The 15,922-nt window shown below is 42.2% G+C and overlaps 1 protein-coding gene across 4 annotated transcripts in view; it reads left to right on the top strand.

Annotated features, from left to right (window-relative positions):
• Nucleotides 1–13,718, top strand: part of C7H10orf90 (chromosome 7 C10orf90 homolog) — a 98,335-nt gene extending 84,617 nt beyond the window's left edge. For all 4 annotated transcript variants that reach the window (XM_074545388.1, XM_074545387.1, XM_074545389.1 and 1 more), the window contains exons 4-9: nt 1,438–1,710; nt 3,599–3,843; nt 4,804–4,999; nt 11,676–11,739; nt 12,553–12,652; nt 12,806–13,718. In XM_074545388.1, coding sequence (XP_074401489.1) covers nt 1,438–1,710; nt 3,599–3,843; nt 4,804–4,999; nt 11,676–11,739; nt 12,553–12,652; nt 12,806–12,844 — 917 coding nt within the window. In that variant the 3' untranslated portion in view covers nt 12,845–13,718. The remainder of the gene's footprint in view (nt 1–1,437; nt 1,711–3,598; nt 3,844–4,803; nt 5,000–11,675; nt 11,740–12,552; nt 12,653–12,805) is intronic.
• Nucleotides 13,719–15,922: the final 2,204 nt, after the last annotated feature.

Raw genomic sequence — 15,922 nt, 5'->3', positions numbered from 1 at the left:
TTGACCAGATTTTCTGTAGGGCTGTGAAACTGCTTTGGATGGGGTTCATCTCAATGAATTTAATTAAAACCATTAAAACCAAGGTTTGTTTTCTTCTGTTTGTGCTGATCTTCAGGGATCCCTCACTGGAGGATCCCCTGAGGAGCTGACTCCTTCTCACTGTATGGGCAGCGACAGGAAGGAGCTCAAGATGTTGTGGTTGGAGTCGATGATCTCTGAGGGCTTTGCCAACCTAAACAATTCTGTGGTTCTGTGCTCCGATCTACAGGGAAAGGGAAAAAGAGGAAATGCTGTTTCTTAATGCCTCTGATTTTCTCAGAAATACAGCAGAGTCAAAAGAGACATGAGCCAGTCAGGTCACTAAATTGCATAGGAGATCATCATTTTGTGGAAAAGAATATTTCTTATCTATTGTGGATAAGGATTAAGGATTGGGAAAGTGAACTGCAAACTTCCCGTGAGGCAGGATCTGATTTTAGTGAGTGACTTTGAGATAAGGAAGTGTCAAACACAGAATCACAGAATCATTTAGGTTGGAAAAACCCCTCACAATCATTGAGTCCAACCATCACCCCAGCACTGCCCAACACTAACCCATGTCCCCAAGTGCCACATCCACAAATTCTTCACAAATTCTTTAAATCCCTGCAGTGCCATCTCACCCTTTGCCATGAATTGGCTCAAAGGAGAAAAACACTTCTTCATCTTCACTCTGTCCTCAGCCAAGACATGGCAAAGAGTCAGCAGGGAAAGAATTGTGTTAAATCTGCTTTTAAAAAGACCACAAGAAAGGTGAAGGAATCTTTACAATGGCCTGGAGGCACAGGACAAGAGGAATGGCTTTCCACTGCCAGAGGGCAGGGATAGATGGGATTTTGGGACGGAATTATTCCCTGGGAGGGTGGGGAGGGTGACCTGAGAAGCTGTGGCTGCCCCTGGATCCTTGGAAGTGTCCAAGGTCAGGCTGGACAGGGCTTGGAGCACCCTGGGACACTGGAAGGTGTCCCTGCCCATAGAAGGAGGTGGAACTGGATGTTCTTTAGGATACATTTCAATTGGAAGTGTTGCAGGATTCTAGGATTTGAAATTGTTTAAACCTCATCAAAATCATTGTTATGGGTTCAGCGGTGGCTGTGATGAAAACCAAGGCCTAACAAGTTTTGGGATCAGGGTTTCATCCCCTCTCCAGTGGAGTGGCTGCCTCAGGAGCATCTCCCACCCCCAGCATTTCCAGTGCCCCACTCTGGCTCTGTGCAAAGCCATAGCAAGAACCAGCACCCAGAAGTCCAACTTGTACAACACTTTGCCATTGCAGTTTTTGATTGCTCAGCCCCTACAACTCCCGGATCCTGCCACACCAATAAAAAACACATGGATTAGAAGGCTGAGAAAAAAAAAATTCCCATGTTTATAAGATTGTTTTTCTGTTTTTCACAGGAACACCAATGCTGTTGGGAAGCAGGAAGAGGAGCAGCACAACAACCCCTGGCTCCCTTCCATTTGCAGCCTCCAGAGAAACCATTGCTGCTGCTCCTGATGGCTCATCCAACAGGGCAGATCCCTCCAAAGACCCCTCCAAACCCAAAGAGATCCAAGCACAGGGTGTCCTGAAACCAAAAATGTCTGTCTCCAACAGCACATGCAACGTAAAGGCGTCATCAGGAATGCTCTGGGAAGAAAATGTTCACAGGCAAAAGCAGCTCCTAAAAAGTAAGGTACAAATCCTACTGTGGTTGTCAGGAATATGGTTTCAATAATAAGATGAGATCAGTCTCAGAGAAAAAAAAGTGAAATAATGGAAAGTCAGGCCATTTTTGTGCAGCTTTAAGTGCTGAGCGTGAGTCATCTGGTGAGAGATCAATCAGCTGATCTGACTGTATACATTGCTATGGTTCATAGAAAACAAGATTAAAATGACCAAGATAGGCTTAGATTCCCAAGAAAATCTTGAAAAAGCATAAAAATTGCAAAGTCAAGCAGCCCCAGCCTACCCAAGTACTACCAGCAGTGAGGTTATTTTACAACCTTGTTCTGATACCTTTCTTTCACTCCTTCAACCTTTTTTTTTAATGACACAACAACCTGAACTCTGATTATTAACAAGATTTACTAACATAAAACATAATTTCTTTGGGTTCAGCTGTGTCTGGGATGTCTTACTTCCAACATTAATTCTCACAGCTGAAATGCAGATGACACCAGCAGCTGTATTCATGCACCAGGTATTTTTGCAGAAAGCAACTGAGAATAATTTGGGTTTAGTATCCATATGTTTGTGAGAAACTTATTCCTTAAAAATGTTGTAATAGAACCTGTCATAGAACCTTTTTTTCTTACAGCTGTCTTTTCTGAAGAGAATTTTTTGCAGGCGGGTAGGCAAAATTTGTCATCACTGAGCATAAAGCTGCTGAGTGTCCCACATTTGGAAGCCTAAATGCTGTTTTTTAATGCCTGAAGTTAAATCATGGCATTCCCCTAACTGAGAGCAACTTTGTTTTACAAAAGTGAAGCATCCACTGAGATCTGGCAAAGCCCAACTTAATCCACACCTCTAAACCTGGCTTAGGGAGGAATTTAATTTCATGTTCACAGGTTTCAAGGTTTATTCCAAAATGTTGGTGAGAACAGTGTTAGGGAGGAAATACAGTTCAGGCTTTTATAAGGCAAATGTACCCAACTCAGATATTTTTAATATGTTTTTAAAGTACAATATAATATGTACAATATGTCATAAAGAGGAAAATATTTTAAGTTTATTGTAACCAAAAATTGAAATAAAACAGTAATGGGCTTTATTCCCAGATATTTAGTTCTAGAAATCAAATTATTTGGCAAGGAAAGAGCACTCCATCCAGTGTGACTTTTCAAACAGTTCATATGGAGCCATTCTGAAGTTCCTTTGTTATTTTGGATTCGTTCTGTCCTGAATGAGAATCTGATTTTTGAGCACACAGCCTCTTTTGGTCCTAATTTGTGCAGGGAGTATCAGTCAGTGAGCATTAAAACTTAATTATAAGTGTAGAAAATAATCTCTTTTTCTCAATGTGAATTGACAGCTTTCATAATAATGCCCTATAATGCACAATAATCTTTTGTTGATTATTTTTTTAATGGAGCTTTTCCACTGGCGAATGGATCTCTAGGAATGACAGAAAGCAAACTGGATTAAAAACAAAGGAAAAAAAACAAAACAGTGGTGCTGATGAAAGGCTCAGTGTGGTGAAAGGGAAATGATTTGTGGTTAAAGCCCATAACAATCTGGTATTTTCTGCAATAAACTGGAAAGAACTCCAACTGCAGGTCACAGCAAGATATCCCTGGCTTTCCATGGTGCAGGTTTTGGGAAGCACCAGCAAAGAGAGCTGAGTGTCCCAGAGTTTTAATTGTGATTTCCTTCCCTGTGAGGTCTGGATAATGTGAGAGACACTCTGGGTGTCACAGGGCAGCCGCCATTAGACCCGATCTCTTCTGCCTAATGAGGCCTATTAATAACAGCCTGGCTTTCTTATTTCAGGAATTGCCCTCTCTGTCTAATGAGGTGGAGAACCCAATAAAAAATTAGCCATGCGCTCCTAACGAACTTTTAAATCTCTCCAAGGCAATTATGAATTCCCTGCTCCGAGGGACAGAGCAGAGGAGCTCGAGGCACAGGACAAGCAAGGCTGGAGGGTGCCCCTGTGCAGGGTGCCCTTGTCGAGGGTGCCACTATCCAGGGTGACATTGTCCAGGGTGTCCCTGCCCAGGGCCCGCTCTCCAGGTGTGGCTTGGGACAAAAACCTGCTCACCTGGCCAGAGCCCCGCTCCCAGCAGGAGAAAACTCCAGCAGCTCCATGTTCACTGCGGGTAAAGCATCATTTTTTTCCTTTCTCCCCCACTTAGTTTTCGTTTTTTCCCCCTTTTCTCCCTTTTTTCCCCATGGATGGTGTTTGCTTCCTGGGAACTTCTAAGGGCAGAAGTTCACATTCCTTACTTTTTCCCTTTCCAGTGAAGTTTTGGCAGTTTGTATCCACTGCCAGAACTTGCTTGGTTGCCCAGGCTCCCTGTTTGGAGCTGCAGCTGCTGTTCCTGTGGGGGAACTTGTTAAGAGTTTGGGAATTTACAAATTCCCAATTTCCGAAGTGCCTGGCACTTTCAGCTCCAGCTGTAGGAGTGGACATGGCCCAGGTGGTACCTGCCTGATGGACTTCCCTGCCTTTTCCTCCTGCACATGTTGCAGACCCATCTCTGCTCCTTTCCCCTGTCCTAAGACATTCCTAAATGTTGAAGCAGCCTTTGACTGGGAAGTGTTTTCTTTCTGGATCTGCCATGGAGAGATCTGACAATCTAAATAAACAGGAAAGTTTGTGAACTGCCAGTGACGCGTTGCTTCAGTGATGGGGTGAGAAAAGGAAACAGGCAAAACATCAAGAACTGGAATTTGGATGTAAAAATATGTAATTTAAAACATAGAAATGTGTAAGGTTGACAGGACAAGGGGAAATAGTTTCCCATTGCCAGAGGGCAGGGATGGATGGGATATTGGGATGGAATTCCTGGCTTGGAGGGTAGAAGCTGTGAAGAGCAGCTGTGGCTGCCCCTGGATCCCTGGCAGTGCCCAAGGCCAGGTTGGACACTGGGGCTGGGAGCACCTGGGACAGTGGGAGGTGTCCCTGCCCATAGCTGGGATGGGATGAGCTTTAAATTCCCTTCCAACCAAAACCCAGATTCATTTTCCCCACTTTAACATCCCTAACCAAACTCAGCCCTACACCCATCACACCTTTGAATCACCAGAACATAAAGCAGCTTCTCCGTGTCCTGCAGGAAGCCCTGGAGCTGCACAACCCCCAGTTCATCTCGCGCTCGCAGCAGAGGCTGAAGAGGCTGGAGCTCATGGTGCAGCTGAGGAGGGCCCAGCACAGGGAGGCTCCCCCGGGCACCCCCCGAGCCCGGGCGCGCAAGCTCTCCACCTCCACCTCCAGCAGGAAGAGGCAGTTCACCATCCCTGACCCTCTCAGTGGTGAGTTGGGAGCAGCAGCCGGTCCTTGGCTGCCTTTGGAAGTCCTGGATGGAATTTCCAAATTAGATTTGGGGAGGAATGGGAGAGCTGCTGTTCCTGGTTCATTCCACAGTGTGATATTTTCAGGGTCCCCCATGGCAGGAAGGAAATGATGAATCTGACTCCATGTTCTTAGAAGGCTAATTTATTTTTTCATGTACTTATGCTATATTAAAGAATATAGCATATTCTTTACATACTAAATACTGTATACTAATATACTAAAACTATACTAAAGAATAGAAAATGGATAAGTAGAGAAGGCTTAACAAGACACTAATTAAAAACTCCTGACCTCTTCCAGAGTCCTGACACAGCTGGGCAGTGATTGGTCATTAAGTAAAAACAATTGACATGAAACCAATCAAACATTCACCTGTTGGATAAACAATCTCCAAACCACATCCCAAAGCAGCAAAACACAGGAGAAGCAAATAAGACAATTATTGTTTTCATTTTTCTCTGAGGTTTCCCAGCTTCCCAAGAAAAGAAATCTTGGCAAAGGGATTTTCCAGAAACTATGACAGTGACACTCCAGCATCTGTGCAGATGCTCCTGGCAGGAATTCCTGAGAAGGGTTAGTGGGGATGAGGAGTTTCCTGTGCTCTGTGGCAGCTCCTTGGGCACTTTTTGTCCCTGTCACATGCAGTTGTGCTCTTTAGCACGGTGCAGCTGCTGCTGGTTGTGGGCTGATGGCAATAAATGACATTTCATCCTCTCCCAGCTCACAGAATGATCAGTTTGGGGACAGAGGTGACAGCAGGGAGGCAGGAGGGATTTGGGACGGGAGCCCCAGCTGCAGGTGTGGATTTGCCTCGTGTCAGAAATCCCAGAGCTGGGGAAGAGCTCTGGTCTGCCCAGCCCTGCTAAATCAGGGCATGCAGACTCTGTGATTTGCTAATTTAACATGATTAGGTTGTGGCAAACAGCCTCAGCACCCAGTGAGGGAAACCCTTCTGTCCCTCACAGCACCTCTGTAAATGTTATCTAAGCTCAAGATGTTAAACAAATTGCTTTTCTTTTTCTTTTCTTTTTCTCTTTTTTTTTTTAATTGCCATCTGGATGTTAATTAACTCAGTTGACTAAAGAACAAAGATTTATTTGATTGAATGGCATTCCTCCTTACATCTTGGTTTTAAATCTGTGGCTGCTTGAAGATACATTATGCTACTGAAAAGTAAATTAATTGAAAAGATTAAACAAACTAACAAAGACGTCTGGAGGATGCAGGAAAGGGAATATTTGATGTCCTCAGCCTGGGGAAACACAAACAGGTTTTTGGCTCCCTGGAGAATGAGGGTGAGTGCAGGGGATGTGAGTGCAGCCACATTTCAGGGCTCTTGGAGTTTCCTGGAGAATTCCAGTTTCCAGTGGTCTGTCCCAATCAGAGCCCAACTGGGTTTTTGTAGTGAGCACTAAATACACATAAGGAAACACAGCACAAAGCATGAATTCTATCTTAAAGGCTCCATAGAATTAATTCACCATTTCCATGATCCAAGTTAATTTACCTGCAATCAGATCTCTCAGGGCTGTGCAGTGTGAGGACTGTGAGTTCTGCCAGCAGCACACCAGGAGTTTGTCATCTTTCTAAGAGGAAGTGGCAAAAATCTCCCACTTGTGTCTGAACATCTCTGAAAATCCCCCAAACCACTCTGCAAATAATTTATGAAACAAAATATGAAAGGCTAAACCTATTTCTCCTCAAATTATAATGAAATTTTAATCTTTATGCTTGTTTAATGAGTAATAAAATCATAATATTGAAATATATTCATTAATTATTGAAGTTAATGACTATTTCCATCTTTTAGTGGTTGGTCATTAAAGGTAAATTTGTCTAGAGAGAATCTTTGGTTTGTGTAACTCATCTGCCTTCGTGTAGTGTGGTTTTCTGTTTGTGAGACCTTAATATTTTTATAATGACAGAAGTGTCACAAGTCTGTAATTGAAGCAGAACTGGAGTTAGTGCTGGAAATCCAAATCCCTGGGTGAAGCACGGCCCTGTAGGCTGCACTACAGAGGGCCCTTGTTGGAGCCCTGGCTGCTGAGAATTTCAGATTTTCTGTGCTGAAGGCACTGACCCCCAGGAGAACACTGCACTGACCTGAGGCCATGGAGAAGCTTCCAAAATGGAATGACAGAACTGGGATTGTGGGTGTGGAGTTTGGATAGAAGTGTGTGATACCACAGGTGTGTGATATCAAACTACACACTCATAATCTCAGTTCTGTTACTCCATGTTGGAAGCTTCTCCACAGCCTCAGGTCAAATGCAGAATTCTCTTGGGGGTCAGTACAGAAAATTTGAAATTGTCAGTACCCAGGGTGGGGAGAGGTGGGTGCCTGCTTTAATTCAGGTGGAAATGGGGCTTTAACTTCAGCCCAAGGTGTTTGGAGCAATTTGCTGCACTCACCTCTCTCTGAAATAAGTTTGGTACATGTGCTTCTCTCTGCTCTTGCAACTTGGATTCCAATAAAATAATTCTCACCCAGAACACAGACCTGCAGGGATTTTTCTCTCTCCCAGAGATTATTTTATCAGCCTAAAACATCTTTATTGATAACATGAAATTATTGACTAGCAGGGTTTCCCTGTGTTTTGACAGTGTTGTTTCAACTTCAGTTTCTTTCAGGATGAAGAAATAATTGGCATTCAGCATAATTTCCATATAAATACCAACATCTGTGCAGTTCCCATTTACCTTCCCATCCTCAAAACCCCGAGCTGCTTACCAGTTTTTAATTGTCCTTCCCGAGCAGGGTTTTACAAAACGCTGAAAGTAATCTGAGGAAATTGAAAATGTTTATCCTGCACGAGATTTTACCATCACCAGAGCTCTTTGAAGGCACAGAACCTGCTCAGAACTCCCAGGCAGCCTTTGTGCTGGGTAATGGGCACTGCTAAATTTTGAGAGTGCTAATTAGTCCAAGATAGACAACTCTGCTGTTGACTGTGTCGAACAAATTAGGGATCCCACTGTGACGAGCTGAATAGAAACAATGTTCAAATAACTGCATTTAAATCTCCAAAACCGTAATGTAATTACTGCACTGACAGGACTACCAGCTGTTTATGGGCCTTTAAATCTGCAGAATGAACAGCCCTGTGATCTTGGTGTGCACAGGGACTTGGGGAGGTTTCACACAATTTCTCAGGCACCTTTGGGGTTTTTTCCCCACCTCCCCTTTTCCTGTTCTTTGAGGGGTTGGTTGTTCTTTGGGATTGGCCATGGGATTTGATGGTTACCCTTCAACCCCACTGTGGACCCAGCTGGAAAATCTGGGAACCACCTTGTAACAGACAAATTTTCTGAAAAATCCTTTTGCTAGGATCTTTTCTCCTGAGAAGCTGGGAAACTTCAGCTTCTCCACGTTTTTCTACTTGGGAATGTGATTTGGAGAATTGTTTACCCAGCATGTGAATTATTTTTAATTAATCACCAGTCACAGGTCCAGCTGCGTCGAGGCTGTGAGCAATCACAAGATTTTATTATTCATTCCTTTCTTTGCTACCTTCTGATGTCTCCTTTCTCTTTCTTTAGTGTAGTTTTAATATATAATATAATTTAATAATATATATTATATATATTATATACTATATTATATAAAAATAATAGTATATAATATTATATACTATGTTATATTGTTACATTATATTATGTTATATTATATTATATATTACATATGTTATATAGTATATTATGTATAAACAAAAATATATAATATAATATAATATAATATTTTATACTATGTAATATTATATTACATTACATTGCATTACATTACATTACATTACATTACATTATATTATATATTTTTTTGTTTGGTTGGTGTTTTTTGTTTTTTTTGTTTTTTTTTTTTTTTGTTTTGCTTTACACACCCTGGATGAATTCCCAGAAAAATGTGATACAGAGCTCAACATGACATCCACATCTACCTTAGATTCAACGCTAATCTATTTTCTAGGGGACTGCTGATTTTAAAAACCCCAGTGTTTAAAAAAAATGTTCTGTATTCCAGGATTTCTCTGGGCAAATGGGTTTTTGGTGAATTATTTTTTCAGTTCAGTAAAAGACAAATTAAATTAGAGATCCACCAGCAGCAGTGCTTTGCTTTTCACACATCCTCAAAGGCACATTTTAGCTCCTACCAAACTTTGAGAATTTACATTCATGTTAGAAGAAAATGAGTCTATATTGTGTATTCTTTGATAAATTTTGCCACTGTTTTTCTCTTTTAAGTGCTCCAGTGATTTAGTGGTAAATAGGAAGTCAGGGGCTGGTTCCAACACAATCATTTCATCTGTTCTCTGTCTAAATATTTACTGACTTCCCAAGCAGGAGAGTTACTCATCCTCTTGGAGGTGCAGTTTAGCATTAATTAAAATATATTACAGGGACGACCCATTTACCTTAATTTACAGCTTGCTTTAGTGCAGATGTGAGAGCAGTTGTAAAAGCCAGAAAGTCAGGAGTTTCATGGGGTGTGAATGAAACACCAAGGAGGAGACTCAGCCTTTATTAACTGTGGTGCATCCCTGGCAGTGCTGAAGGTCTGCTCTGAAATCCCTGCTCCAAAAGCCATCCAAGGCTATGGAATCTGATAAGGAGCTTTGATAAGGAGCAGCTAAAACACAATTTAGAGCCTAGCAGCTTGGGGAATTGTCTACATTTGATCTTGGCTTGGTAGGAAAGGGCTTTAAGCCAGGTCTCCAGGATCAGCTTGAGGTTATTTCAGCTCTGAGTGTTTGCTGCTCTTCCCCTTTTAAATTCTCATTCTTCTCAATGTCAAGGATTAACAGCTATTTAAATCCACTCTTGACTTTATTTTCTCATTTCTAGCAATTTTTTTATTTATTCCTCATTTAACTTTTGAGTCCTAATCCTACAATCCATCAAGGATTAGCCTCTGTGATTGCATGTGATTTTTCTTCTGGTAAATAGCAAGCTGGGAAGTGCTGCAGGAATGTTTGGCCATGAGAATTAACCTCGTGGCTCCATGGGGAAGTGGATTTATTATTTTCTTGGAGGATTTTCCCCAGGGTCTCTTTTGAATCCATCCCTTCAAAGCCCTGCACAGGCACATATCTTGTTCCAGGGCAGGGATGGGTCTGACGCCCTTCTGTGCCAGCAGGAGAGGATGGTTCTGGAGCAACACCACCAGCACAGCTCCCAACCTTCCCAGAAATTGAAAATAGAGGCCACCCTGCCTTAGGAGCTTGCAGAAAAATGCATTTTATCAGTTTATCATGCTGCACATGGAATAGGAAGTGGGTCTGCAAATCCCTGGATGGGTTTTCCCTGTTCTGGTGGCTACACAAAGCTCTGGAATGCTCTTGTGTCAGCATGTCCCATCCATGCAGGAGTTCAAAGCCAGCTTGAAGGGGTTTGGAGCAACTTGGGAGAGTGGAAGGTGTCCCTGGGCCACAGACAAGCTGCTCCCTGCACTTTCAGTGTCATTTGGACAGCAGCAGCATCCAAGTGTTTATTCCTTTTAAGCGAATCAACATGCAAATGAGCGTTAGAACACTAATAAATAAAAGACAAATTATGTTTTCCTTGCAAATCGAGCATGTGGCTGGTGTGTGCTGAAGGTTTAACAAGGATGATTAAGTGTAGACAACTGCTGAGGGGGGAAAGTCTGTCCTGAGGCAGAGGAGGCTCCAGAGCCTCTCTCCTTTCTGAGTTTGTGCTTTGGAAACTGCACCAGTTCAGACCTGAAACCATTGATTTTGATTTTTGATTGGAAGGATGGAACATCTCTACTATGAGGAATGGATGAGAGATTTGGGATTGTTCAGCCTGGAGCAGCTCCAGGGAGGGCTCAGAGCCTCTGCAGGGCCTGAAGGGGCTCCAGGAGAGCTGAGAGGGACTGGGGACAAGGATGGAGGGACAGCACACAGGGAATGGCTGTAAGCTGACAAAAGGCAGGGATGGATGGGAGATTGGGAATTCCTGGCTGGGATGGAATTCCCAGAGCAGCTGTGGCTGCCCCTGGATCCCTGGCAGTGCCCAAGGCCAGGCTGGAGCACCTGGGACAGTGGGAGGTGTCCCTGCCATGGGAACGGGATGGGCTTTATGGTCCCTCCCAACCCAAACCATTCTGCAATTCCATGAATTTTACACAGAGATACAGCATTGATCTCATTTATTTCTTGGCTTCCCACCTTGTACAAATATCCTCCCTTCCCATTCAGGACTCATTTTTGCAAGGCAGGTGTTAAAATCACCTTTTCCTCAGAACCACTCACTGCTCAGATCAGAAATTATTTTCCTCTATCCAGGGAAATGCTGATTGGAATTATCACAGATCTCTTCATACTTGATCAGGAAGGAGTAATATGATTTTCCTCCTTCTCAAGCTCAGATAATTATCCACAGACCTGCAAAACAGGTGTAAATTGAATCAGAAATGGCTGCACCAGGGCAGGTTCCTGACACACTGAGGAGCAGCCAGGGTGCAGCTGCCTGCAGGAACCTGTGAGGAAATTTTGGAGATATTTGGATATTTGGATCTGGCCTTAAGCCTTCAAAACTTTAACCAGAAATGGAAAAATGTGGCTCTATGGAATATGACATTTGAGATTTCAGTAAAAGCAGACCCCTCCAGTACTAACTTCATTTTCTCTCTGCCAGATAACCTCTTCAAACCAAAGGAGAGAGTCATTCCCGAGAGGGAGATGCACATGAGATCCAAAAGGTACAAATCCCTCTGCTTTACAGTTTGTCCATGGATTTTTCTCTGCTCCATCAGCTTAGATTTGGGCAGCCCTGCCCCTTCAACACCCCCATGGCATGAAAACCAAACCCTCAGCAGGTCCTTCATGCTGAACACCCAAAAATGGAAGCAATGAAGTCACTTTGGATTTTTCCCCCTGATTATGGCACAGAGGATGCAAAACCAGGACTGTCCAGCTTTCCCTTCCAAATCCTGGAAATTCTATCACTGATTTTAATAGGAAAAGATCAGAAATCACCTTTTTAATGGTGACTCCTGTTATTTTTAGAATGGTAAGATTGTGTTGTCCTTGGTAAAATGTGTTCCTAATGACAGTGAAAAGATGTAAACAGTTTGCAGACTTACAATGATGGTTTTCTTATATTTTAGAAAATTACTTGAAAATGATTACTTGATACTAATTGTGTGACATAAATACAAGAAAAAAACGAACCATGTTCATCCAGATTCTGGTTTGAATTTTGTTGCTAGAAATTGGAACCAACTTCACTGAGCTCATTAGAAGCTACTGCATTGAAATCACCTGATCCCATCTCTTTCTTAAGTTTTTTTACTCTCCAAAATCAGAATTTTCAGCAAGATTTGAAACCAGCCAGATTTCGTATCAAACCATGACTGTTCATAATTTATCACTCCCAAGCCATAAATCAAATTTAAATACTTAGAGATGCCCATTACAAGCATTGCACGGAAAGCAAATATTCCCTACAGGAAAAATTAATTATTTGTGAGCCCCGGGGATGACATGAACTCTGCTTTCTGAATTCCTGACAGGATTTATGACAATTTACCTGAGGTTAAAAAGAAACAAGAAGAGAAGCAGAAGCGGATCATCATCCAGAGCAACAGGCTGCGTGTGGAGATGTTTAAAAAGGTGAGGATTTCCTGGGATTTCTGGAGCAAATGCAGCCAGTAAATCTGAAATCTGGGAGGCCAACTCCACCTCACCTCCTGTATCACTAAACATTGCTATCACCTCATGGATTTTAACAGTATTTTAAAGCATTTCTGCATTTTTTCCCCCTAGCAATTACTGGACCAGCTCCTCCACAGAAACACGGAGTGACAAAGGAGTCTCTTGCTCATCATCCTAATTGGATCTTGAATGCCTTTGACTTCTAGATAAGCCATAAAATTAACTGTTATCTCAATTACCTGGAGGTATTTTTCTTATCATTGGCTCTTTGTATAAAGAAAGATCATTTATGTTTCAATTGAAATTTTAAGGCAACTTTCTTGTAATCAAAAACAGCCTAAAAGGGAGCACAGCTGTTCCAGAGCATCACCTTTTGGTCATTTTACCCAGAGGAAATAATTTTAAGAATTTTTAATGCAAATACTGAATTACAGGGGTATTATTTATCTTAATCTTTTTTTAAAAAGCACACTTCTCTGTAGCAATAGCCCAGTGTTTATAATACATGGAAAACTTATTTCTCTGAAGTATTTTATTAATTGATTTCCTGTGAGTTAAATCCTTGAAGAAAACTGTTATTTGTTATGTTTAGGAACCAGTTGAAATAGCATTACCACATCATCAGAGCAACAGCAGTTTCACATTAATACTTAACATTCCAAAAGGGACCAATATTTCAGCTTTCTGAAGAACTCCATTCCTGTTCGTAGACTGAAACTACCTAGCAAGCTCTGCCATTAAAAAAACAATATTTAAATATTTGTTTATAACACTTTTTCACTTTTTTTCATTGTAACGTACGTTTTACTCCACTTCTGTGAGCACAAAGTGTTTCTAGAAATGGCAGATGAAGGAGTGGTGCCAAGAAGGATGTTTGCATCAAAAACTTGCAGAACTCAAACCAGCTGTCATGTTTCCTCCAAAAAAATATTTAAATCTTTATTTGTACATGTTGGAAGTAAAAACAAGCAGCTCACAAACCAATGGAGTTTATTTATGGAATAAAGCATGAGGATAATATTGATCCAAGCGCTGTGTTTTTATTTGGTGCTGTTAAATAAAACAAAATTATTGAAACTGCCTGAGAAGTCGTGCCTTTGTACCCACAAATCCCATGGGGGAAAAACCACTGCCCCTAAAAATCACTGCAAGTGTTAAATTTTGCTGCACAAAGTTTGAGCAGGGGTTTGAATGGGGCTGGAATTTGGCCTTTGGTGGTTCTGCTTTGTTTTCCTAATCCAGCCTGGGCTGTAAGGTCAGGATTTTTTGGAAGAGGGATGTTTGTGAGCCACTGGGATAACCTCCAGCTGGGTGACCTGTGCTGGACACAGGACTGGGGTGTTTTGTGCTCTGTTTCTGTTGGATTGTTTTGCCTTTTTGTGGTTCAGCTTCCCAGTTAACGTAGGAATAACGATGGGAATTTTTGCTCGCAGAGGAGACAGAGATCTGTTGAACAAATTTATTCCAGATAGATATCCTCAAAATCTCATCAACAGTTCCATCCATTGGGAGAGGATGTGGAAGGTAAGGCAGTGAGGAAGGACCTGCCAGCTTTTCCCTGAAAAACACCTTCATAACCAAGGAAATAATTCTGTACTGGAAACCAAACCAAGGCTGGACCACAGATGACTCCAAGTAGAACTCAGCAAAGGGACACCAAGAAGGATTCTCTTCCAAGCTTTCATCCTGTCCTAGCTCACTATGGCCAGAGACATTTCCTACAGGATCAGTGCCCAGATTCTCTTTTATTTCAGTAGAAATGGAACATTTCTCCCCCTTGAGTCCTCACATTCTGATTTTTGACTTCAGGAAAATGCAGCTTTGGTTCATCAGGTCTGCACCCTCAGGTGATTATTTCCTGCACATCTGGGAAGTAGAAGAATGTTATTTACATTTCACCCTGCTTTAGTGGATGCCCTTAGGCCAGCCTGGAGTCTCACCCTAAAGCCACAGCAAGATATTCTGGCATGGAGAGAAAACATTTGGGATTTGGTATCCATGGAGGACACAGCAAAATAATCACTCCCTGGGCTGGGACTGACACCAGAAGGGAGCCCCAAAACTTTCCCACTTCTTCTCTGACAGAGAGGAAGAGACAGGATCTTCCTCAGTGGGAATGTTTTCCATGGAAATCAGGCATTTATCCTGCAGGATACCCAGGGATTCAAGGGAGATGGATTCATCTGCATAGTCACTTGATGAACTGTCACAGACATATTTTATGAAAAATCCTTTTGCCAGGATTTTTTCTCCTGAGAAGCTGAGAAACCTCAGAGGAAAAGAAAAACAATAATTATCTGCTACTATGGAATGCAACAGGTGCATCTGTGATTGGTCCATGTTGATTGTTTCTAATTAATGGCCAATCACAGTCAGCTGGCTCGGACTCTCTGAGAGTCAAGAGCTTTTGTTATTCAGTCTTTTCTATTCCTTTCAAGCCTTCTGATGATTTTTTTTTTCTATTCTTTTGGTATAGTTTTAATATATAATTTTCTTTTAATATAATATATATCATAAAATAATAAATCAGCCTTCTGAAACGTGGAGTCAAAATTCTCATCTCTTCCCTCATCCTGGGACCCCTGTGAACACCACCACAATGAACCAAAGCTGCATTTTCCTGAAGTCAAAAATCCTAGAATGAGGACTCAGGGGAGAGAAACATTCATCTGCCATCCACAGCATGTCCCTATTCCATGCCCATATGTAAATGCATGTAAATAAACACATGTATTTGACATGCTTCCCACTGTCTGGCTGGGAATATCAGGCAGAGGAGCTGATCCTCCTTGGGAACCATGGCAGCCAGGTGATCCTTGTGAGGAAATGAATGATTCCCATTTCCTGGGAAGAGCAGCACAGGCTCCAGGTGGGATTTCACCCCTTGGCACCATCATGGATCCCAGGGAGCAGGGAATGTCATCTCCACTGACCTGGTTTCCTCTCCCTCCTTGAGGACAGGTACAACATTCACCTGCTGCATCCTCCCCTCCCCTGGCTCACAGCATGAAGCCAAGTGCATCAATCAAAGGGAAAAAGATCCTCTGGGTTTGTAAAAGCTTTATTTCCAAATGTTTTAATTCTCTTTAAACGTGATTTCTAAAACCTGCAGGACGAATCTGTGGCAGTCTGGGGTGGAATTTCTTGTGTACAAATAAGCTAGTGAGGAAAATGCATGATGCAAATCACTGTCTGGGAATGTTTTACATGGTACAAAACCTGTGCTTC

This window comes from Zonotrichia albicollis, chromosome 7, assembly GCF_047830755.1.
Source record: "Zonotrichia albicollis isolate bZonAlb1 chromosome 7, bZonAlb1.hap1, whole genome shotgun sequence".
Lineage (NCBI taxonomy): Eukaryota > Metazoa > Chordata > Aves > Passeriformes > Passerellidae > Zonotrichia > Zonotrichia albicollis.
Note: the sequence above shows the minus strand (reverse complement) of the source record. Positions and strands in the feature narration are given on the sequence as shown.